Source organism: Rhinolophus ferrumequinum, chromosome 13 (genome assembly GCF_004115265.2).
Source record: "Rhinolophus ferrumequinum isolate MPI-CBG mRhiFer1 chromosome 13, mRhiFer1_v1.p, whole genome shotgun sequence".
In the NCBI taxonomy this organism is placed as follows: domain Eukaryota; kingdom Metazoa; phylum Chordata; class Mammalia; order Chiroptera; family Rhinolophidae; genus Rhinolophus; species Rhinolophus ferrumequinum.
This window is the reverse complement of record NC_046296.1, coordinates 7,782,911-7,809,029: the sequence shown is the minus strand read 5'-3', so window position 1 is coordinate 7,809,029 and position 26,119 is coordinate 7,782,911. Positions and strand designations below refer to the sequence as shown.

The 26,119-nt window shown below is 38.6% G+C and overlaps 1 protein-coding gene across 4 annotated transcripts in view; it reads left to right on the top strand.

Annotated features, from left to right (window-relative positions):
* Positions 1–25,813, top strand: part of RMND5A (required for meiotic nuclear division 5 homolog A) — a 60,371-nt gene extending 34,558 nt beyond the window's left edge. The window contains exons 3-10 of one of the 4 annotated variants that reach the window (XM_033124569.1): positions 705–839; positions 2,254–2,354; positions 13,031–13,197; positions 13,928–14,093; positions 16,352–16,454; positions 18,405–18,559; positions 19,709–19,796; positions 20,343–25,813. In XM_033124569.1, coding sequence (XP_032980460.1) covers positions 705–839; positions 2,254–2,354; positions 13,031–13,197; positions 13,928–14,093; positions 16,352–16,454; positions 18,405–18,559; positions 19,709–19,772 — 891 coding nt within the window. In that variant the 3' untranslated portion in view covers positions 19,773–19,796; positions 20,343–25,813. Of the gene's footprint in view, positions 1–704; positions 840–2,253; positions 2,355–13,030; positions 13,198–13,927; positions 14,094–16,351; positions 16,455–18,404; positions 18,560–19,708; positions 20,226–20,338 lie in introns of those variants that run through there. The other 3 variants (XM_033124570.1, XM_033124568.1, XM_033124567.1) reach the window with 3 other exon arrangements.
* Positions 25,814–26,119: the final 306 nt, after the last annotated feature.

Genomic DNA, 26,119 nt, shown 5'->3' with positions numbered 1-26,119 from the left:
CACCCTAAACACCTTATTTTAACTTAATAAGATGTACTGGGAGTTAGGACTTCAGAATAGGAATTTTGAGAGCTTTCAATTCAGCCCATAATAGGAAGGTACTGTTACTTTCTCTTCTTCAGATAAGGAAGCTGAAGCTCAAAGATCTTAAGTAATTTGGCCAAAATCACCCAGCTAGTAAGAGATAGAACCAGGACTCAAACCTAGGTGGATTGGCCCCAGAGCTGCTCTCTTAAGCACCTGGCCATTCTCCCACCCTGCCTTGGCACTGCAGTTGTTGGGATGTGCCATGATAATTGAACTAATCCTATGTGGAACATAGGGGTTTCGCTCTTTTTTTCCTATTGGATAGTGCTGCATTGAACACGCTTTTACTGGTATCACTGCACACCTCTGAAAATAATTGTTGTTGTATAATGCCTAGAAATCAATTTATTCACAGAAATCATTATTAAATTTACATATTTTTACAAAATGCCCTTGAAAAAAACTACCTATTTACTCTTCCAACAATAATCAGTGAGAGTGATATGTTTTGGAAAGGAGCAATGGAAAAACTACTTCCTGTCATAAACTACCAATAAGTTTGAATTGGGTCTTACTGGGGGTATCTCAGTGAAATGAAGGCCTTTCTTTCTGTTACATGGAGTAAAAATCATATAAAGTCACGTACCTTAATTCATGAGTTCCTTTTTTTTTTCCAGAATTTTGATTCTGACATTAGCAGCGTGGGAATAGATGGCTGCTGGCAGGCAGACAGCCAGAGGCTTCTGAATGAGGTGATGGTGGAACACTTCTTTCGACAAGGAATGCTGGATGTGGCTGAGGAGCTCTGCCAGGTAACAGTGTCAATGGCGAGACGATGAAAAAGAAACAAAGGAACTCCTTAGAGGTTTTGAGTCTTTTTTTAGCCATAGATAGATTTTTAATATTTAAGTGATCAGAGCTGACCTCATTTTACTAGAAAGTCTTTTTTTTGGTGAAAATTATAATCCTAGAACTTTTTATTTGAATTATTTCCTTATTCCTATCCCATAACGTTGGTTTCAGGTCCTCAACCACGGTGTCAGAAGTGATACCACTTTGTCCATTTCTTCTTTTGATAGAGAAGGTTAGTATAGTAGAGAAGGACTAAGAGGTTTATGTTTGTTCTTCTGTTCTGGCCCAATTTTAGAATTGTGTTTGTCAAATGAATTTCAAGCTAAAATTTACTTCAGGTGAGCATCATTTGTCTTTTATGTCTGTTAGATGTAAGCGTAGGGATCTCAGAACAGTTGACCAAATACCACCTACATAAGTATTTATCCCAGCCAAGCCCTGCCGTTATTCCTCACTGCAATCCTGGGATGTGGAAATTACCACTCTCATTCTACAAATGAGGAATCTGAGGTCTGGGGCAGTAACTTGCTCAAGGCCATACAGATTCTTAATAAAGGAACTAGGATTCAGGCCCAAAGTCTTGCGTCTTCAAATTCAGCTACCATGTACCATGCTATCATATTGCATTTTCTGTTTAAGGACTATAGGGATTAAATGATTTAAAGTTAGTCTACGAACAAAACCTCTAAGCCTTTTCTATTTTAAACAGATATAACTCAGGTCTTTATCTGTACCACATGGTAATTGTATAGGTGTCCATATAAATTTCCTAAAGTAAATTGTGTCATTTAGGGTTAAGTTTGTTTACAAGTATCAAAGACCCAAAATATCAGTGGCTTAAACAAAAATGAAGTTTATTTCTCTTGCGCAGAAATAGGAGGTAGTAAGTCATCCACAGCATGTGTAGTAGCTGTGCTTCATGGAGCTCTTAGGGACCTAGGCACCTTGTAGCTCTGCTATTTCTAAGGTGTCCCCTGTTCCCATGGTCTAGGATACCAGGGAGAACTCTTAACTATACCTTCTGGTATTCCAGGAAGGGACAAAGAGTAGATGCTTATATTTCACTGGCCAGAACTTAACACTGCAGTCATACCCAGCTTTATTCTATATGGTTATAGACCCAGCAAAAATTGAGGGGTTCTACTACTATGGAAGAGGAGAAAGAATGAGGAGGATGCAGCTCACAGTGGCCCACGTGGGGATCGAACGAACAACCTTGGTGCTGTTAGCACCATGATCTAACCAGCTGAGCTAACCGGCCACCCCAAGAAGAAATTATTTTTAATGGACTGTCCCATATTTAATTTTGAATATGCTTTTACTATATCTCTTTACCCTGATTACTGCTAATTGAAGTTCTTTCTATTTTTTCAGGAATCTGGTCTTTCTGTAGACCCCAGTCAGAAAGAACCATTTGTGGAGTTGAATCGAATATTAGAAGCATTAAAAGTCAGAGTTCTGAGACCTGCTCTGGAGTAAGTTACTGAGTTTATTTTCTTTTGAATACTTTGAGAGAATTCTCTGTAAGGAAATTTAATTAGAAAACACATTAGAGATTTTGATATATATATATATCTCACCAGGGGTAGACTTCAGAGAAATTAAAGAATTATTATTTTATTTTTTTAGCTAAGTGAATATGGGGGGTGTGTAACATGGGAAATGGATAGAGCTTGCTTCACTTATCGTAATAATTGGTCTGAATTCCCATGAGAGAAAGGGTTTCCTGTATTGAGGCTGTACCATCACTTTAAACTAGCATTATAACTGAAGTTCTGTTGTTTAGGAAGGCAGAGTTTGGTATTTGGAGTTTCCTAATGTGCCGGGTTCTGTGCTAGTCAAAAAACAACAACAATTTAATTGATCGTTGGAACTAAGTGGTATGTATGAGGAGATCAAATATTGTTATGGTGGAGTTTTATTCTAATTACCACTGTAAAATTTAATGATTCATTGTGAACTTGTCATTGATACTATGAATTATCTGAAATTACTGAGTAAGCTATGATAAAGATCATCCTAGAGCAGAGTCAGCAAAGTATTTGTAAAGGGCCAGATTGTAAATATTTTAGGCATTGCAAGCCACAAGGTCTTCATTGCATATTCTTCTTTGCTTTATTTTACAACAGATGGTGAAAAAACCATCTTGGCCATCTGGCATACAAAACAGGCAGCAAGCCATATATTTTGCCCTTGGCCATAGTTTGCTGACCCCTATCCTAGTATTTTTTAATGTGGAGATTACTGGGTTATTTGAGAGAGAGAAAGAGAAGGAGAAGAAGGAGAAGCTCATAAAATAAAGGGGAAAATTTGTGTGATAGAAACAGGGATATTGTTGTGAACCTTAGAATCTTGGTCTTTTAAAACTGGCAGAATTTGAGATCATTGTTATCAGAAAAAAATATTTTTGGGAAGATCCTTGTTGATTTTTATAAAATGCCCATTGTTTTCTTCCACTAACCTATTTAATTCTTATAGCTTAGTTTTCTGTTTCTGATCATTTCTCAGTTCTAAGAGAATTTCGTAGAGTTCTAAAAAAACAGCCCATGTGAACAGGTAGAGGTAGATTCCTGTGTAAATTTATAAATTATAAATTCCTGTAGAAATTATGAGGTAGGGAGGTACTATATTTTTAAGGATAGATGTCACTTAAACAGTACCATTGTATGTGATGCATAGTACCTTTATAATTTTCTTTTCAATTTTTATTTATTTATTTTAGCAGATTTTAGATTGTGACATACCTGGAAGATTAAATTCAATGCAATATCTCTAACACCTCTTAAACAAAGCATGGCAACCACTCTTCTATTTTTATATTCCATAAAGATTAAACATTTATAAAACAGAGTGCGGTAGCCTAAGTAAAAATGTAATGGGTTTCCCAGTTGAGTTATAATGCTTTGGAAATAATATTTGAGTTATTCAAGGTAGTATCCATTAATTTCTCAGGTTTTTCATCAAACTTCTACTTCCTGAGTGCTTACTGTGTGCCAGAGACTGGGTTGAGTTTTTGGACTGCCTCAGCACTTGAAGTATTCAAGGCTTTTTCCTTTTGGAATGAAGGAAATTCCTAACACCCTTATAACTTAGTTCTTTTTCTTTAAGATGTATATTTCTTAATGGTAACTATATCATACATATCAATTATTTCTGTAAATGTTTTCTGTTATTTGTAGCCTCAAGCACTGCCCTTCAGGCAAAGGGAGGACGTGATCCATGCACTAGGTAGTAACAGTGGAAATTACGTACACAGTAAAAAATTTTCTCTTCACTTTTCTGGGAATATTGCCATATTAAATATCAGCATAGGAGAATGTAGTGGTAATTATATTTTGAGTATTTATTGTTCTAGCATTGTTCTAAGCATTTTGCATGTATTAACATATTTTAACATAATTTTAACACGTATTTTACGTGTATTTTATAATGCTTATAATAATCTTATGAAGTAAGTATTCATTTTGCAGAGGAGGAATTGAGGTCTGGAAGATGCTCCGTGGAAAAAAAAAGGATATGGAGTCAAAAGGTTATATGAGAAACACTTCACATATTTCTTTAATACTCTCTTCCACGAGATTTACCTTAGCATGTTAGATGGACCATCAGCAATCCTACAATAAAGAAACTCATTTACCTTTGTAAAGCCTAGTGTTTCCCATGCACATTTGATCAAAGAATCCTTGTTCACCCTCTAACTCCCCATAACACCTATTAAAACCCACAAAACTGGAGTTCTATAGAGATGTTTGGGAAGTGATAATTTAATAGATATTTCTATTACAACGACTCATACTTTTCCAGTTCTTGCCTATTACTGGTGGATGCAAGCACATATTTACTCAGTATCTTTTATGGGCAAGGTACAGAAAATTCACTACTCAACTTACAGCAAAAGTTGAAAACTGTAGGACATCAGTTTGGGGATTTGGGTTCAGATACAAGGGGGAAAATATCTTTCAGTTGTGTGGCGTCTTCTGTTTGTAAATGCTGTGAGGAAGCATGGAACCACCCAGGAGGGGAAAGAGAAAGGTGAGGGGCTACACCAGTGTCTCCAGGCAGCCTAGGCAGTTGAGACAGAGGCTAACCAAAAAAATTAATATGGACAGAAGCAATGGAGGGACTAGATGAGAAGGAAGTCTGGAGAGTGTTAGCTAGTAATTGCAAATAATAGACAATGGAAAGAAGGCAGAAAAGAATGGTGCCAGGGCAGAGAGAAGTGGCAGAAGAATAGCTAATTACAAATACAGATCTAGTCAGGACCCTGCCTACTCTTTGTTCCTTCCTGCCCTTATATTTTTGAGTTTCTGTACACGTTTTTCTCTTCATCCAGATTATCTGTTTTTTTAAATTCCTTTTGGCACCTAGCATAGTGCTTATTTCATAGTAGGCATTCAGTAAATGATGGAATAGTTTGAAGGAGAACTTGGAACAAACAGGACCTCCTCCTTCATATGGCAGATAGAAGCAAAGCCAAAAATAGCTGCGGATGCTCCTCACCTTTAATGGGGTTATATCCCAATAAACCCATCATAAGTTGAAAATATCGTTAAGTTGAAAATGCCTTTAATACACCTAACCTATGGAACATCATAGCTTAGCCCTAGCCTACCTTAAACGTGCTCAGAACACTTACGTTAGCCTACAGTTGGGCCAAATCATCTCGTCGCTGCTGCTCAGCTTCATGAGAGAGTATGAAACTGCGTGAGGGCGACAGTGATTAAGCAATTTCTGTTGTCTTCTTGTCTAGTTCTTAGTTTTGGTTTCCTGTAGGTGGACAGTCTTGCTGACTCAGACATTTTTTAATAGCTGCATAGAATCACAGAAGACAGACGGCTCTGAGAGATGTACCATTGGATAAAAGGAATCAAGGTTTGAATAAGTTGGATTTTGTCCCCGAGTTTGAGTTTTTGTTTGTTGTTGTTTTATTAGGGTTCTTTATTCTGAAAAGGCGGAAGAAATGAGACGAGGGATACATTTTTTAACTCTTAGCCCCTGCACTAAGTCTGGTATAGAAAGAGCTTCTCTATTAAAGAGAAACTTTAATTGAAAATGAAAAAAGGTATCCAATGGAATGGATACAGAGGAGAAGATAACAGAATGGAATATATTAAAGGACAAAAGGGAAAAACTATTTGGGGTGATAATATCATTTTCTGTTGTCTGTTTCATGTTTGTTGCTGGTAAAGTTTATATGAAGTTCCAAGACAGTAGGTATTCCTCAGGAAGAATAGATATGGCAATCTCTTATCTGGATACATCCTCAGCAAAGAATTGAGTGGGCAAAACATAACTGTAGGTAAATTGAGAATCTTCATAAACTATCCATGAGATTATGTTCAACAGGAGGAACTAGATTGGAGGAGGGGAGGAACTAAGAGGAAAGATTCTGGAGTTTGTGCTAGTAAAATGCTGATCTTTTATTAATTTAGGTTTATAAAATTCTTGGGTTTGTGGTAGGAAACTAGCAGTAAATAAGTCAATGGCATATTTAAGGACTCTATTAAAAATCACCACTCCGTAGAATTGTGCTGCCCACCGTGGTGGCCACTGCCACACATAGCTATTGAGCACTCTTACCAGACTGCATTACCGAGAACCTCATGGAAAGCTGGAAATGTGTGTGTTGTGTTTTTAAGTAGATTCAGATGTGTAACACTACAGTTTGTATGATTTCTTAAATACCATGCTCAGAAGGACAAAGATGCATACCAGTTCTGAGATGAGTAAAATGTTAGTAGTTCCATTGATAGACTCAACCCATATCTGAGAAATTGACAATATCTCAAATGAAACGTTGGCTGTCCTTTCCAGTCTCTAAAGCAAAGGTACAGGGTTCTTAATTAACTTTTTTGGCTGAACTTTGATTTTTGTTATTTTTGCCATTCTTTGAATTTTTTAAGTACTTGATTCGGTCACCAATAACGCTCAGCCAAGTCCACACCTGTGGAGTAAATAAAAGTCACTCACGTCCCTGATCTTCAGTTTTTACCCTCAAGAATATAGATCAGCCCTAAAGGAGACTAGAAAAAGATATTTGTAAGCCTTTAAAAATATGAAAGGTTGTAGTGGATGGAGTGTGCTGTGGGCATTGGCAAGAGGCATTTTTATTTCAGTATTATCAGAAATAGACAGGCACTAATGCAGATTGGCACGATTTTGAGAGGAGAGAGAGAGACTTATTTAGTCAGGTTCCTGGGGGAGAACAGCTAACTATGAAGGTGGAATCTTGTTTGAATTATTTTTGGAATAATATGGATATTCTAAATATGGAACTAACAATGTACCAAGTCTTTTCAGAGGCCTGACAATTAGGATAATTAATGGTTAATGTTTCTGTGGGATAATTGTGTAGATGTGGGCTGTTTCTGAGTAAGTAGTATTGTTTTGTAGGGCTAGAAGAGGCAGTGGCAGTGAACAGAGATAATTGTGACACTGGTGACTTTACTGTGTTATTTTGTTTGTGTGGGTGTACAGTGTTTCTGGAAACAAGGAATGGTTCCAAAGCTGACAGTGTTCTCATAGCCTACACTGGAGATTTGGGAGCAGAATTTCTTCTAAAAAAATCACAGTAAAGTTATAATTTAACTGAATGTTTAGTTAGCTTGCTAGTTGTATAGCAGTGGTTGGTTTTTTTAAAAATTAAAAATTAAAAGTTTTCTGCTAGAAATGTCATTATCCAGAATACAGCATCTAATACCCTAGTATCTCTGACTAGTTTTTCTTTTTCTGGTCACGTGTCTTCTAGTGCTTTGGAGTCAGTGGATTAAGGTTTTGGTGCTGATTCTAGTTTTGTGCTTTTGTAGTTTCATGTGCTTTGTATGTTTTGGGTTTGGTTGTTATCAGGTTAATTAAGGCTGTGACTATCTTCGTACTCCTATCCCTGCTCCGAATCAAATACCCAAATATTCAGTGTGAACTTCTAGCTAAGAAAACTTAAAATTTTTTTGAAGAGGATTAATCGATATAGGCATGCTGTCATATTCTCACCCAGTTGCTTCTGTAAAAATAAGTGGCACTGAGTATTACATGGAAGTGACCAAGTAAGTCTTCTTTTAAGTATAATTTTCTTATTGAAAATATGACTTTGAAGAGCAGTCACAGTTCATCCATTCAGTAAACACATCTTAAGTAGCTTATTATTGAATGTCTGTGCCAGTCTCTGTGTGCAGTACTTTAACTAGTAATATCCACAACCTTTGAGGTGCCCCCATTTTACAGTAAGGAGACAGATTTTTAGTGAATTAAGTAACAGACTGCCCAAATTCGCACTGCAGAGCTGGATTTAAGTCCATGCATAGTTAACGCTGCTAACCGGTACTTATCTGTATATCCCAAAGTAGGGGGCATGCCAAGATGAGCAAGACACAGCCCCCACCTTAGGAGACCAGAAACTATCTTACCAGATAGATTGTGCGGTTGGCCTTGTGAGAGGTTCAAATAAAGAACATCTAAAGTACAGTGGATGGAGAGGTTATTAGGAAAATTGTAGACAGTAGTAGCCCAGTTGAGCCTGAGCCTTGAATTTTTCAGCTCTCTTCTCACGTACTCAATTTGTGTTTGTACTTTTGCAAAAGTTAACTATTAATAGCACCTACTTTGGGAGAAAGGCTTTTAATTTCATGGAGGGAACAAGTCTTCTGTCTGGACTAGCTTTAGTTAACCTGGACCCATCACTGTTGATAGTAATGTGAGTTGCCAGATCAGATTATCTGAATATGTTTGCATGATTTTCTTGGCCTGTACCTTTTTCTACCTCCACTCTATTCTCAGTGAGCCTGTTTTCCTCCTTTAATTCCTTATACCACATGACAAATGCCTTTCATTTAACCTATTGGCCAGCTACTGCTTTCTTCACCCAGTGGTTGTATAACTTCCCCTCCTGGCATAAATCCCTTGATTTTCCAGCCCAGCCTTCCCTCATCTTAAAAAAGAAGAGTAGAAGGGCAGAGGTTTTGGTGAAAAATAGAAAGCTAAAATTATTTTCTTTCTAATTCTTTAAGATTTGTGTTAATAGATTATAGACACACTGACTTGCTCAGTTCCTCAAATTTACATTCTTTCTTTGTTGTACTACTGTGAGCCTTCCATGTCTTTATAAAGTAACCTCCTGCCTCTAAGAGCCCTGTGTTCTTTTTCTCCTATTCAGTTTTTATTGAACCTGTTGGCAGTCTTCTGCACAATTCTAACATGCCCAAATTTCATTTACCTCAGTTTAAATAATACCCCAACAACATGGTTCAAATTTCACCTACCACAATATATTAACTGTGAATAATTGCATAAAATACAAAATTCTCTGCCAGTTCTTCAATCCACAAATCACTACATTAATAACAGGTGTGCATCGTGATCATAACCAATCACATCATTTCTTTCCAAGCCTGACAGTGATTGGTCATTGTGCGTCTGTTACTTGGGCAGCAAGTGTGTGGTTGTGTTGGCCCCTCATCTCCCAGTGATAAACACACGTGACATATGACAGAAATGGATAATTGAAAGAGAGGGACTTGGTCAACAAAGATGAATTGCTAGAAATGGAATTGAATGTGATTTAAGAAGATTTGAAAATGATGACAGCAAAGTGAAACTAGGATGAGACCTAGACCTACTAAAGCTATGATACAAAGCATACTGAAAAAGTTTTATGAATATGAAAACCAAGGTAAAGCTGCTTCAACATCTTTTAATTTAAATTGCACTGGGAATAGAAAGCTCCTTATGGTTTAAGTGATGGAACATTTACTTCTACTTTGGATTGAAGACTGTTAAAAAAAAAAGAAAGACTCCATTAGTTTGGCTAACATTCAGGCCAAAGTATTGATGAAGTTAGTTGCCTCATTGATAGAAAACAGTATTTACAAGGAGATGGAAGAACTTTAATGCCAATCGATAAAAGATGGTTTCACCATTTCAGAAGTCATCATGAATTGACTGGTTGGAGGTTGTTAGTGTGGGTAAGAATTATCTGTTGGAGGTTGTTAGTGTGGGTAAGAATTCTGCTGTGAAATTTATACCCAGATTCCAAAGATTAGTTAAGGTTGATGTTAGGATAATTGTCAAGGAAGGCAACCCCATCAAGAACTTACACAACAGAAGATGTAGGATCAGGAAATGGTCATAAGAGAGATAAAGAGATAAATGAACTTTCTTATTAGGAGGCAACAGAGTGACTTTAAAACCTGTGCTTATCTGGGCAGTTAATGGTGACCAAGGAATTGAGGTCAAGAAAATATAAATGTGGTTGTCTGGGTACAATCCTGGGGGATATAATGGAGAAGTCCTATCAGGCAAGGGTTTCACCTTAATGCTTAAATGTGCTTACATGTTTGGGGGTTAAAAATGGGATATATCCTTAGTTTAGAAAATGAAATTTTGCCAGAGAGGGAGAAGCTTAGAAATAGTTACTCTAATCCCTTGCCTTGTGAGATTTATTTAGGCTTGCTATAATTCTCAGAAGTTAAATGAATATGTAGTACATTGTTTCAGAATAGAATGGTAAGAAATACAACTTTAAGAAACATGTGAAAACTTGTATTCTATGAATTTGGGTTTTGCGTTCTCCCTCGACTCCCTCAGATCCTTTTTGTAGTGGGGATCCACTTTTCCAAAAATTTCTTGGTGTTGCGGGGGGGGCGTGGGAATTAGAAATGCTAACTTTGAGGTTGCTTTTTTTTCTGATTCTTTTGTAGCCTTGTTTGTAACAGAATTTGAAAATGTGTAAAAATAAATTCAAATAGTAAATTAAGGAATTGTCTAAATAAACGCCTCTCCAAGTTAAAAAAAAAATGGGGCACACATATTTATAGTTGAAAAGCTTGAATTCACAATTCATAGCTTGAATTACTTTTAGGAAATGTAATTTGCAATTACTCTGTTAGCTTTTTGATGAAAAGGGGAAGACATTTTGCTTACTTTTGCATGAGCTTAAAAATTTATTACCTTTTTAAGTTATAAAAGTAATATGTGTTTATTATTAGAAAACTTGGGAAACATAGGACACATACTGCTATAAAAATCACCGTCATCTGGACCGCTGTTAGCTGCTGTTCATTGGTGTGTCCCCTGGTGCTGGTCTAACAATTGTTCTGTTCTGAGTAGTCATAGCCCATGCTGTTGTGGCTGATGCATAATGCGTGAAATCCAACTTTCTGGGAGTCATTACTATTAAAAATGCTGGTGATTGGAAGTTACTTTTTCCTGTATGCCACACCCTTTTTAACATTATACCATGAACATTTGCCTATGAAAATAAAATGGATTGTTTTCTTTTGTGATTTCCCACTGTGGACTTTGCCCTTTCTCTGTTGGCTTTCATCATTTATTAAAATTAGGAGTTACTTTCTATTAACTCTTTTCTTTGACCCTAGAAGCTTTTGCATATCTACCTCATATCAGAAACAAAAAAACGAACAAGCTTCCTGTCTTTTACTTGGTAGTAGGAAAACATACTCATGCTTTTATGAGAGAGAGGAGGAGGCAGGATAAGCTTTAAGTAAGTGACCTGATTGAAATGCATGCCTTTGACCGGGAAGTCAAGAAGGTGCCTGAAAGAGTAGAGACTGCGGAAAGCACAGTACTTTTGATGTTGATGATCCCTGTCGGGCAGTCACAACAGATAGCTACTGTGTTTCCCCAAAAATAAGACCTTCCCCGAAAATAAGACCTACCCCAAAAATAAGCCCCAGTTAAGCTCTTCAGCCACATGGATGCATTTAGTAGGTTATGACGATGTTCCAGAAGATGACATGACTGTATTTGAATAAATGTAGATTGTTGTACATGAAAAAATAAGACATCCCCTGAAAATACGCCCTAATGGAGCAAAAATTAATGTAAGACCCAGTATTATTTTCTGGGAAACACGGTAGCTGCTGGAAGTACCTTCTTGGTGTCAGCGGATTTATCAGAGTTGGTGTTGCAACTCAGCTGCATTCATCTGAGTGCCAGGCAAGGATCCAAGGCTTACTTAAATTTAAGTAAATATTTCTAAGACCCAGGAAATTAATATTTTTAAAAATCACTTTGATTTTGAGGTCAGAGAAGCTTCATGATTTGACCCAAAGATGTGGGTGCATCAACAAGCTGACGAATATTCATATGCACATGCACCCTTTTTGGGAAGGAGAGGATCCAGTGAAATGGAGTAAAGTCTGATCTCTGACAGCTCATTCACTATGAATAACTTGAAGCGTTTTACTCTTGTGGTTGTAGAGTGACTCAGTTTGTACCCATACCCAGTTCAGATTCCAGTGGTCCTTGGTGAATTGGGTTGGGGGGGAATAGTTGTCCCACTAAAGGTCAGATTAAAGAAGAATATGATACTAACAGCTTCTATATGGTAATATGTTTAGAGAAATAAAGTAATGCTTCTTACCACTTGGTTGCAAAATTGAACTTAACAGCTGGCCGGTATTTTCTGCTTTAGTGCTCACCTGAACTGGGGGTCCCAGCTCAAGAGTGGGTATTCCAAATGTATTGGAGAGGCCTGAGTCACTGTGGTCCGGGTCATTCAGAACTGAGTATTGTTCTTTCTTTCATGAACACTATGTTTGTACAGATCTTTTTGGCCCAGTGTGATGTTTATGTAGCTTTATTTGCCTGATTAGACCGAACACACCTTGAGGGTAAAGACCATTGTTTACTGTTTTTAATTCCAAAGTGAGTAGCGCAAAATCTTGCACCTAATAAAAGTTTAAAGATAGATAATTCCTCTTCAGAATGTTGTGCTGCAGAATCTTGTGGTTCATTTATAAACATGCCAGTTTAACAGAAGAGTAGTGGCTCTAGGCATTGAGTAGTGAATATCATGGCTGACGCCCGCTTCAAAGTAGTGCCTTGCGCAATTCCAAATCTATCGTGCGCTCATCGGTCAGTCTTGCCTTAGTGTAAAACCTTACTAAATATGTAATTGTCATCTAACAGAGTTTTTTTCTTCTTCTCACTGGCTGGAAAGTCTCTTTAGGTGTAGTGGTTTTTAGATTTACTTTCTTTACAAGTCTCTGGGCCTAGGGAGTGATGTTACTACTGGCTTCCACAAGATGGCAGAGCAAAGCTTTTTTTCCCCCATATTATGAAGTTTCAAACAATTTTTAACACACCTTGCCTATGCTCTTAATTATTGTTAAAATCTTTTTTGCTTTTTCTTTAGATGGGCGGTATCAAACCGAGAAATGCTTATAGCCCAAAACAGCTCCTTGGAATTTAAGCTACACAGACTGTACTTTATTAGCTTGTTAATGGGTGGAACTACAAATCAGCGAGAAGCATTGCAATATGCTAAAAATTTTCAACCATTTGCCCTAAATCATCAAAAAGGTGAGTCCAGAGTCAGATATTTTTAATGTTTGGAATAGGCCTATAGCCACCCCTGGAATTTAAGTTTATCTTAACTAGATCTAATACATATTTGCTAATAAACTAAAACAATTATAGATGATAATCACCTAACAGAAAAGGCTTTGACTGGACCAAGAACAAAAATAAAATATTAAAGACACATAAGTGAAAAGTCAGAGATATTGCATTTTGGGGGATTCCATATTAAACTAAGAGGAGACATGAGAAAGAGTGGAGTATGCCCTTGCTTACCCGAGTCCCCCACCCTGCCCCATGCTGCTGTTATTGCCACAGCAAAGTGTTTCAGGGTGCACCAGGGTGGTAGCAGTTAGCCCCAAGTATCAGTGTGGGAGTAGTGGTTAGTTCTACAGCCAAAGATATGTGATGGCCCCATTTATAACATAATCATTACTCCTCAAGATACTGGTAATTATACTGTGCTGTGCATAAGAAGAAAATAACTGCAAGTTCAATATTTAGCGCTTTCCTTTTCTTCTCCCTTTTCTCTATGCTGTTTCTTTAATTTAGGGTGAAAGGAGAAACCAAACTTGAGGACCAGAATTTTAAAAGAATTGTTAATTATTTTAGGCTGTGTCAGTTGGTGGGGGTGGGGGGGGCGATTCTTGCTTTTCTCAGCCTGTTGTCTGCAAGCCAGCTCTGTTTCAGGTATAGTCATTCACACCTCCAAGTTGCTGCTGCTTTTGTTTAGACATTCAAGTTTTGATGGGAAGCCTCGTATACCTGAGACAAGGGATTGAGAACTCACCATATGTTCACCTGCTTGATGCAAACCAGTGGGCTGACATCTGTGACATCTTTACACGGGATGCCTGTGCCCTCCTGGGGCTCTCTGTGGAGTCCCCTCTCAGTGTCAGGTATGGAAATTGGTCCTGTATATTACTGAAATATGCCCCACATTGGTGGGTTCTTCTTAATTTATCTAGTTCTTGATGTTTAAAGCCCAGAGAAGGTTTACCTTTCTGAAGAAGAACGCAGTTGGTATTTCAAAAGATTGTCACAATTGACAGTGACACCATTTTAGAGCAGTGGTTCTCAAAGTGTAGTCTGTGGTCTCCGAGAGCCTTTTCCACTAGGGTGACATTTGCACAGATGGTGCAGAAACAATGGTGGGTTAAACTGCTTGAGCCTTAGCACAAATCAGGGCAGTGGTCTCAAAATCCACTGTATTCCTGACCACCACACTTGTAGTTTAAGGCATGCTAAGTTTTAGTCAAGAATGTTCTTGACAAAACATTAAAAATGAGTAGTTTTATTAAATTTTGACCTTGCAGTACACATCTTTTTAACATTCTATGGCACAGAATAGGAAGTTCCTATAAAACACTTCAGCTTCATGCCAAAGTATTATGATTGTCTCAAGAAAAAGCTAATAAGCTGGTTGATGTTTTTCATGGAACATAGTTTATACTTGAAAGAATCACTAAAAGACAAACTACAGTTATTCATACTCAGGTCTTTGGCAAACATTTTTTCAAATGAACAGAGTGAGCCTATCATATCTAGAAAGCAACTGACATTATCTTTTGCTATAATGTTAAAATTCAAGATTTTAAGCTAAAATAGAAATTTTGGAAAACTTGTATGGCCACTGTGAGCTTGACAGCTTCCTAAAACTTAAGACTTTTCTGATGGGATTTGTGGTTATAATTAATGAATTTGATATTTTTGGTATTGTATAATGAGTTGTGTTAACACTTTGAAGATCCTAATTCAATATGATTTTTAAAAATCATGCATAAGTAAAAGGTTCATTCAAAGTACTAGACAGATCATTGGGTTTTAATGTATCGGTACAAAAAATTCAATGGTGAAGATTCAGATTTCACTGTGCAACTAACCTTAAAGAAACCCTACTTGTTGAGTTTTGATGTGGCATTAAATATCCACAGTTATCTGAAAAGTCAATTAAATTACTATGCATCTTTGTGAGGTTAGAGCATTCACTTCAACCAAAAGAATACATTGCAACAGGTTGAATGCAAAGGAATATTTAAGAATTCAGCTGTCTTCTGTTAAGTCAGGGATTAAAGAGATTTGTAAAAATGTAAAGCGTTGCCACTCTTCTCACATAATTACGTTTGGTGGAAAATAAGGGGTTTTTGGTAAGAATGTTATTTATGGTAATGTAATATTTTCTTATTTTTAAATGAATCAATGTATTAAAATTTTTATGATTTTAATATCTAATACAATAAATGATGATAAACATAACCCACAAAAACAAATGCTCTTTGATATCCTTTATATTTAAACATGTTAAAGGGGTCCTGAAACCAACAAGTTTAGGAAAATAACTTTTTTAGCTCTTTTCATTTAATTCCTTAAGTGTTTCAGAATCCCTGCTGTGTGCCAGGCAACATGTGGGATCCAAAGATAAATGAAGTACAATCTGCATTCCATTCGAGCTTAGGACTCATGCAGTTAACTAGAATGCATGGCCAGGCTGCAGATCAGGTTCCCTGGGGAACAGACTCTGAAATGGATGGAGATTGACAGGAAGACATTTATTGGAATGAGTCCCTGTGGTGGGATGAAAGCAGCAGGATTAGGCTGAGGGCAAAACTAGAATGTGATGCAGTCTCGCCAAAGGCCTCAGCCCATCCCCTAGGAGCTCTGGAGCTACGGGTATGATGGGGAGTATGATGGGCGTGTGGAGTTGTCCCCACCTGGGACCTCAGGGCTGGGCTTCTGTATCCATGTGGAGCATCAGTCAGATGTGACCCTGGTCAGGTGGCATTCTGCAGCTGAGAGTTCACTGCCAGCACTTCTAGATCTGAGTATTTGTGCCCTGGATGGGTGAATCCAGGTCTAGCAGGAACCGTGCAAGAAAATGCTACCGAATACATTAATGTTAGTGTCATTAATGACTGATATGCAGAGCCCATGAAATCTGGTGGTTTTATCAAATTTAAGACCTATTTGTTTGTGTGTATGTGTGTGTGTGTGTGTGTGTGTGTGCGTGCGCGCGCGCGTGTGTGTGTGCGTGCACGTGCTGATGTAGCAGAGCAGAGGGCTCTGCGCCCTGCCCAGTGTCCAGGGCCCTCTGCACACGGAGTCTGGAGGAATGGATATTTCTAGGACCATGCTGACATTTCCTCTTCTGTTCTCCCAGTTTCTCAGCAGGTTGTGTGGCGTTGCCAGCTTTAATTAACATTAAAGCTGTGATTGAACAGAGGCAGTGCACTGGAGTTTGGAACCAGAAAGATGAATTACCCGTGAGTTCCGTTTTCTATGGGTTATTTACCTTTCCTGCCATTAGCAGAACACGGATGTTAAGGGTTTACAGTGTCAGTCTTGCCTTTTAACTGGGAAGCATTATCATAGCTGTTTGACAGGGCTTCTTTTATGTATATGGTGACGTGGTTAAGTAATAGAAGTGGGGAGCGAGTACATTTTGAAGGCACTGCAGGAGTTTTCTGAAAATTTTGACTTAGCGTGGCAGCGAAAGCTAATGAAGGAAAACAGAAGTGGGGAAGGAGTGTACTGCAGCATGCAGTGGGTTCTCAGTGCAGTCAACAGACCACTCACACTGAGTTGTTGAAGGTGTAAAAGCAGTGAGTTAGGATGATTGGATCGGGTTTTATCTTAAGCATTGATATTTGTGAGATCATGCGTTTCCACTGGTTACAATTGTCTAACACCAATTAAAATAAGTGCATAGCTATTAGAGGTCACCCTTGTGACGCCTACAGTCATCAGTGGCCCTCCAGGGCCGTGTGTCTCTTGCTGTTGTGGAATTGGCCATGTGTTTAAACATCAGCTCCAGTCACTTGCCAGTCGCTTGTCATCTCTAAAATGGAGGACATCTTTCTCTTTTGGGACTATTAAAGGCTGGAAATAACATAGGAATGCTTGAATAATATGGGACACATAGTAGGTACTCAAGTTTCGCTGTCATGTTAGTGACAGTCCTTGTAGGTGTGTTTGTTTCCACCAGGCCTCTGACAACAGGCACTACAGCTTTGACTGGAATTACTCCTGCACTATTTTATCACAGACCGTAAAGACCCAGGGGCTTTCTGCTTTTGACTTTTGGCTTTTGGCTTCTTTTCTGCAACCCCTGTGCACAAGTTTATCTGTAGTTACATTGTTCTTCCAGCTGGTAACTGTCTGTTGGTAGCCCCCAGCTTCTCCTCAGAGATCTGGTTTGACTCAAAGTGCAGGTGCATCCCCAGTCAGAGTGTGGTCAGCACACAGGCATGTGGCCCCCCTGCTTGGCGGCTGCTTATTTGAGCAAGTGAAGAGAACTGGAGCCTTCACGGGCTTTGCTGGGGCAGGTGCCTGCAAGAGTCTGGCAGCTCCCGGTTGTGTTGTAAGCATCTCTGACACTTGTGCACTAGAGCAGAGCACACGGAAATCTGAATTCACCTAAAGCTTGTATGTCAGGGTAATAAAGCAATTGGAAGTGACGATCTGGCCATTACTTCTCAGAATTATTCTGTTACACTTTGCCAACGTTCTTGAAAGAATCTGGGTAAGAGACTTTTATATTGATAGTCATTTTAGATTTAGAAGGAAAGAAAACAGAATTGGCATTTGTGGAGCCTCTTGTCATGTGCCAACTGCTGTGCTAGGTGATTTCATAGCTTTTGCTTGTTTCGTTCCCTGCAGAGAGAAATAATTGATTTAAGTGCCATGAGCTCTGATGTACAACTTGTGAAAGCTCCTGCTGAACTTGAGCTTAAAACCCTTGTTTTAGGTGGTTTCTCTGGACCATTACACACGAAACATGGGAAACTCAGATCTGAAGCTCACACGGAAGCAAACCATGTATGGCTTGCTTTAAAGGGATTAATAATTACAGTGAATTTTATCACCTAGCTAAGTGCTACAGAACAGTCAGCATTTCTGATGGGTTTTGCTGTTGGTATATCCTGATGAATTTTCAAGAGTGTTTGACTTTTAGAGTGTTGCTTTTGCCTTTGACTCTTAACTCTCAGACATCAGAATTTGGTTTGAAAGGAGCATTATAAATAATTTTGAAGGTTGATTTAGAATTATGAAGTAATACTTGAATCCCTAAGATTGTCCCTTTTGAGCCAGAAGAATACTGTAAAAAGGTATGTTCAGATGAGCAGATTTAATAAATGTCCTTTGCTGCATGATGCACACGAACGTGATGGTGTTCCGAGATAGAACTTGAGCCTTTTTACTTTTTTTAACAGATTGAAGTGGACCTTGGTAAAAAGTGCTGGTATCACTCTATATTTGCCTGTCCCATTCTTCGTCAGCAAACAACAGATAACAATCCACCCATGAAATTGGTCTGTGGTCATATTATATCAAGAGATGCCCTGAATAAAATGTTTAATGGTAGCAAGTAAGTGTCTGATTTTTTAAATGTTAGTAAAAATTTTCTTTTGTAACTTAGTGGGAGGATAAGAAGTAATGAGGATAAGTAAATATTGCTAGAATTTAGAAATAGATTTCATAACTATTCATCTGGCATGGTGGTTTCTGATTATTTGTCAGCCTTTTTAATTTGTTCGTGGATTTGGTGATTAGGTTTATAAGCATGATTTTTAACTGTCGGGTAGGCGATACGATGTCACCCCCCTGCCTTTTTTATACAAGTGGTAGCGTGTAGCATGCTATATACTGTTCTGTCAGTGATATGTCTTAGAGGTCTTAATATATGCTACAGAAAGAGCCCTCATTCTCTTTTTAAAGCTGCAGAGAATTCTACTATATGGAAATAATGATCATTTAGCCAGTTTCTTATTGATGAGCATTTCACTTTTGTTATTATAAAAGTGAATTACTTTATATGTGATATATAAGCTCATAGACTTGAAATCACTAATTCAAAGGGTATGTACATTTATAATTTTTACACATTATGAGTCTAACTTAAAAAAAACAAAAGTCCCAAAAGCCTATTTCTAGCTTGGGTAGCTAGCTAGACAGCTTTTCGCTGGAGTTCCTTTCAGACCTAATGGTAAAGGCTTTTGTTTAAGAGGAGGCCTTGGCACGTAACGAAGATATTTGTACCAGTCAGGCTGGTTTCGTGTGCCCACTAGAGGGCATATCGGCTGCTCTTGGTAAGTTGTGTGTCTCGTAGGCTCAGCAGCTGGTATCTGATTTGCTGTTCATGAGTGAATTTTGTGACCCATTGATTTGAAACTCATTTGGAGACAGGTGCAGCTTAAACCTTGGAGAAGAAAAACTGAATTTACTTCCGAAACCCCCAAAAGCAGTTTTCAGAACAGTTGTCTTTGTTTTGTTTACAAAACAATTTTTACTGATTTCCACTGCAGAGGGGCCTTTCCGTTTGGGGGCTGGCTTACGTGGCATTTATTTGGGACCCTTCAGAGCTTGCCTGTTATGTTGAGGGAAAGCACAGCTAACCCTCAAAATTACAGGCATAAGTGTTTGTGTATAAGTCTGTGTGTGTATAATTGTTAGGTGAAGTCGAATACTCAAGTACTGATCCTGTTCCTTGATTCATTTGTTTTTTCCTCGTCTTTAGATTAAAATGTCCATATTGTCCAATGGAACAAAGTCCTGGAGATGCCAAACAGATATTTTTCTGAAGAAATGATTTTAGTTTGCAGTTTGTAAGTGAAACTGAATTGTGGGTGCATTTCAGAAGAGAACGTTCCATTTAATGCAGCTAATCAAGGACTCCCGTGTTTATATAAGCTAACGCTCCAGAACCTTGGCGAACATTTTAGTGCACACACACCGAGGGAGTGCTCCAGATGAATATTATCATAGGGCTTTATTATATTCTTGGTCTGCATTTCTGATCAAGTAAATAAAATACACCAGCAGTTGTCATTCAATGCAGGTTTTTGTACTTAATTCTATGGTGATTTTTTTTTTTTAACTTTTTAAGAGCAGAAACGGAAAATGACCTGTCTGCCATGTGTTTAGTATTTCTTCTGCTTTTACTGTTGTCATTTACTTGATAATTGTAAGCTTTGAGAATGTTTGTGAAAAAGTTTTATTTCCTGTTATATATATATATATACATACATATATATATATATATATATATATATATATATACATAATTTACTGAAAATTCTTCAGAAAAAGTTTGAAAAACTGAATTGTGGTTATAAAACTAATTTGCATTTTTTTTTTTTTGCTTAAGGAAGAAAGCTGTGATAGATTCCAAATTTGCTTTTTGATGTTTTTCTCTGCTCCAGCTCTCACTGAGAAGTCAGCAGACCTGCATTTGAGCTCTGCTGGTAGCCTGGCTGCCTCTTTAAAATTCCACCATGAACTTAGCAGGTTGGTGTGAGAAGTCTTCCGCCAGAACAGAGTAGAAGGAGTACTAGTGTTTCTTTGCTTTTATTGCCAAGAGGTGCTTGTTTTAACAGTGTGTTCAATAAAATGAAATTCTGAAGTTAGAAGTGTTCATAAGTTGATATTTGCTCTCTTGGTCTTGGGAGCCCTATTCTCTGAAATTTGCCTTCAGGAGTTGGCTGTCTATTGCATTTGTAATCATTGCAGACACGGTGTTTTGTGTGTGTGTGTGTGTGGGTGTGTGGGTGTGTGTGTGTGGGTGTGTACGTGTGTACACCAGCATCAGACATTGTGCATTTGGAAGGGAAGAAGCATGTTCTAGTCCTAAAATGCAGTTACCAGATTCATTGTTTTAAATCCTTACGGTTAGGACCCTAGCAAATTTTCTGTAGTGCAGAATATGTTTATTGCTGTTTTTGTATTTGAATAGTAGCCTGTTCCATGCCTCTCCTGCAGTGCGTGTCATCTCATTGACTGTGAATCTGCATATTATTCTAATGGATACACATAATGAGTGATCTTTTCTCTTGTGAGGTATCTTCGTTTAATGCACTATCCAGAAATAGCCATGTGTAAGAGTCTTTCTCTGTATGATGAACTACATGGAAAAGACTTCTGTGGACGTTATTCTGACTTAATTCCATTAAGTTACCTTCATTATGAGAAGAATGTTACGGAAAGCACCAAATATTTTGCAACTTTATTTCATCTGACTTGGAACTGAACATCACTATCCTGAGAAAATGAAAAAAGAAGAAAACGCAGAATCAAAGAGAACCATGACACTTCACATTTTAAACTACAGAGTGACTTATTATGGGGGGCAGGGAGAGGACAGGTTTGGTGCTAATTGGAAAGTGGCAGCCTTTGCAGTAGTGGGCCTGCCTGGATGGCTTATCCTGAAATGCTCACCTGGGAGAGCTGGGTTTGTTCCTAAGTAGAGCAGGACTGCAGAGAGCCCTGCTTGACTCTTGTGATCGGGCGTATGTTGAGGGCCGCTGTGTGCTGTGGGGATTCACCAGGGATCAGGATTAGCCTGCTCAGAGGGCTCGCTTTGTCCGACCTCAGGCAGCCTCGCAGCTACCTTTGCCCTGTTTCTGCTTTCCTGTTGGAACCCTCTCTAAGGTTCCCCTTCTCTCCACTAAAGCAGTGAAGGAAGAAAGCAGAGAGGAGCTCCTTGGACGCCAAAAGAGAAGGTAGAGAATTCAAGACAGTACTCTCTCTGGTCTAGGATGTAAAACTGGTTTATTACGTATTTTTCCTTTGAATTAAAACCTAGAGTGTTGTTTTTCTTTTTAATCTTTTTTCTCACTAGGCCAGATTTAGCTTTATTTACAACTTATTCTCACCTTTTCACGTCAGACACCTACACGGCATTTAGGCTCCACACAAGGTTTGAACAACATAGACATTGCTCTAGAGGCTGATAGAAAATATTTTTGGTGGCCAGCAGCTCACATAGTTTTGTCTCAGGCCACATTCAAGGATAAAAGCCAGAGCTCTGCTCTGTCCCTGCCCCAGTGTTGGGAATCCTGTTGACAGTTTTCTGTGCAGCTCATCAAACTTTAAAAGGAACATACTTTAACTGAAGCATTTGATTTTACAGTTTCCTGTACAAGGTCCTTGTAGTACTGCTGGGCAGGGTTAGGGCCACAAATGTGAAACTTGATCGGACAATTTAACATGAAAATTATGTGTTATGACCTTTACCTAAATGCATGGACCTAAAATTCATTGGTGACTAAATGTGAAGGAGAGGTAGGTTTGAAGAGGCCAGACCTTAACCAAAGATGCTGAAATATAACAGTGCTCGAGAAACACCTTCACTGATCATGTCAGGACCACATTGTCACTGCGGCTGTGGATGGCAGCAGTGCGGGGGCGTGTTCGTCATCGTCCTCTGCCCAGAGCCAGGGTTTTTGCCGTCAGACTAATTATAATAATGTACGTTGAAAGCAATTTCAGAGTGGCCTCTTAAACTTGTTTAGGACATTTCCATTGATCGGTCTTGGGCTCTGCTGAACCAGTAAAACCTTACTTGACCCTTTGGTCCTGATTTAGTGACAGAATCTGTACTGGTAAGTACCATGTGAAATACAGTGGCTAAGGTTTGTCTTTTCAACTTTTCCTCCTTTGTGTGATGATCAGAGATGCCATTTCTGTTGTTTTAGTGGTGATTATATGAGACTTCTAATGCATAAATGAACGGGTATTGGTGCCTCTTGATTTTAAAGTTTTTGAAAAAAAGAGCCATCTCACATTCATAGGGTGTGTTGGTATTTTGTGAGTGCACAAGCATTTAATTGAAAATAAGAAAGTTAAATCTTCTGTTTTCGATTTTTCTGTAGCAGCTGATGTATACAGCGACACTGAAACCCGCGCCACATTATGTGGGGAATGAGGATACTTTCTTTCTCTCCAGGTAGTGCCACAGGTTATACAGTTTACGTTCAGTCTCCTTTATGCTGTGAGTAATTTCCACCTCAGTGATTTCAGCCTTTGGGATAGTAGATACTGTAAAAACCACGAACTCTCGGTTATCCGCACAAGACGAGCTGCTGGTAGACATTAGCCCTCTGGTTTCCAGCTCAACCTCTGATTAAGTGGACTGCCAGTCAGGCTGGTCAGTGTGCTTAGTCAGAAGACTCAGGTTATTTTCAGGGAAGGAATGGAGGCTTGGTTGGTTAGTTTCATCACTAGGATGTGTAAGGTGAAGACAAACCAAATACCTTTCATAACTACGTACATCATCTTTGGTAACACTAGAATTCTGTGCTCTTAAGGGTATGTTAGCAAGAAACACACACCCGTGGTACTTCAGAAGCCCATCCAGCTGTGCTGGGTTTTCTGTGGTACAATAGTGTTTACCATACGCAGGTACAAACTTCATGGACTGTTTATTAAACTATAATTGAATAGATAAACCAAAAATCAAATGACAAGTGTATTTTAGTAGCAGATGAGGCAACTAGTTGTAGGGCAAGTTTGCCACTGTTGATTTTACTTCAAGACATAGGGAGAGAAAACAAAGTTTTGTTTTCAAGACATTTCCCTCTACAGTTTTAAACTGTAGTAAGCATATGCTTCATTTACTTCCAAAGAGGCAACAGAAGCTGGAATCGACTTATAGCACATGCTTTGTTTCATGTTATGGGTGAGGACCTTCACTCATTTTAGCAGTCACTTCACATTCTCCAACAAAGCAGATGTGACAGTCATGAGGATTTAGTGCCTGATCTTTTCCTTTGGGGAGGGGTAGGATTGAATGTTTTTTGGTGATGGGAGGGAAGCAGGAGAAAAACATGGGAGTGTGAGTGAGCGTGCATGTCTCTGAAATTCACCATCACCCCCACCTGTGTCTAGCAAGGAACAGGTACTTAATGTATTTTGCTCATGACTGCAGTGTGCATGTGCATTTCTTTTTCCTCCTCCGCGTTCTCTAGACTTACACTAAAAGGATTCATCAAATCATCTTGTTCAGATGGCTCAGGATTGTGTTTCTTTTGCTTACCCTGTGCTCTTGGGTTCTATAGTATTTCTATAATTATGTAACAAGAATAGTGTTGCACTGTAATCTATTATATAGAGCTATATGTATGGAAAATTTTGATCAGTTTTTTAAGAAATGTATCCTGTTTGCAAAGGCACAATAAAGTTGCATATTATAGACTATAGGCAATAAAGCTAACAATAAACCTTATTTAACACACACCATATTCATATTCTCTGTTCATTTGATTTTGGAAAAAGTCTAGACTATTCAGTAGTTTCGGGGATTTAATTTTAATTTTAAAAGTTTTGATATATTAGAGTTTGGGGAAACTAAGAAATGCTTTGTTAATATGTGTGTTCCTATGTCAAACACATGGCTTCTGTGTATATTTTTAAAAATTAAAGAAATGCACATTTTACAAGTTTTGTGGAAGCAGTCTGTATAAATGTGACAGAGGTAGGAGGGAGGGAGTTTGGAGGTGCCAATTGTGAGAACATTGCTGAATGCATTTGCCTAAGGGCCTGCATGTACACAATTTAAGAAAATATCTTTGTCACCATCTTTTCCTGTTTCTGTGCCGCTAGCAGTGTGAGAAGAGAAAGTGGCTGGGCACAGTCCCGTTTCTAAGTAGGTGGTTGCCTTAGTGTTTCCAGTAACACCCATCCTATGATGGCCAGGATCTTGTCCTGCATTCTGACCAGTGTGATAGTGTCTGACTGGAAAGAGACCCCCCCAGAACAGCTTTGCCCAGGCTGCCAGTGGAGGGGCTGACACCCGGCATTGCCAGGAAGGAAGAGAGGCTGGAGAGTCTCCTACTCAGTGACAAGCTAAGGTAACAGAGACTAAGAATCTATTTGTGCTTTTGTATATATTTTTTAGAGAAATCCATCCGATTTTAGGTTTCCGACCTATGGGAACCATTGCGGGTACCACTCAGGCACGTTTGGAGCTTGTGGTCGAGATGGCAGAGACAAGGCCTGGCAGGTCGGGCCAAAGGTACCACCTAGCCCAGCAGCATTTGGGGCTCTCTGGGTCCATAGCAGATTGGCACCCCCTGAGAGCTTGTGAGAAATGCCGAAGCTTGGGCCTCAGCGCAGATCTGCTGAGTCAGAATTTGCATGTTCATGAGGAAACTGGCTTTCCTTACAAGGAGCCTCCTGGGTGCTCCCTATTTTATGAAGTATCCTTCCTCTTAAATGTGGCAGAAAAGGATTTCGTGTGCTGAACATGAGGAGAGCAATTTCCCTTTTCTTGATGACTGAGTTCTGAGTCATCAAAAAAGTTAAATTTAGTGTGCTTTGAACTCTGTTTTAGTGCAGTTATTTTAAAAATCAGTGGATTTCTTTAAGCATCTAGATACTTGAAAGAGTGTTAGATTTGCAGCATGATAAAGTGTATTTACCACCCCCACCCCACCAAAATGGGGAAGGACAAGCACCAGCAGTGTAAAATAATGGAATTTCATAAGGGCAAAATACTGAAAATGCACCTAAGACAAAATAGTAAGCTGGATGCCCCTCACCCTCCCAGTAGAGAAGCTTGATAAACATCCCAGCAAACAAATGTCACTTCCCAGAGCACATGCTTTCCTGACATTTTTCTGGCACCCAGTAAGAAATGAATATCATAACTGTATACACATAAAGTTATATTTCAGAAACAAGTTTTACAAAACTGTAATCCTTACAATGTGTGATGCACTGTTGTATTTTCCATCTTTTTTATTTGTTTAATGCTCATCAAGACTGAATTGATTTCATGACTAATGGGTCTAGATCCACCATTTAAAAAACCTTGCATTAAGGGACAATAAAACAATCCATTCATAAAGCTACTTGGAAATCTCTGTCAATATATGTATAATGGAAAGTATTTTCTCTTTTTCCAAAAAAATTCCAAAACAGCTTTTCTTGCAGTGGGGTGTTATACTCCTGTGAGTCTTCTCTGCTAATAAATATATGTAAACGTTAGAAGTATTGTCTGTGTAAGCTCCTATCTGTCAGGTTCTTTTGAGCTTGCTTAGCTATGCTTCCAGCTTAGAAAAACGCAAAGTGCTTCATGCTAAATATTGGCTTGGCAGTACAATCGTTTAGTAACATGTGTCAAGTGCAGAAAATAACATCGTATAATAGT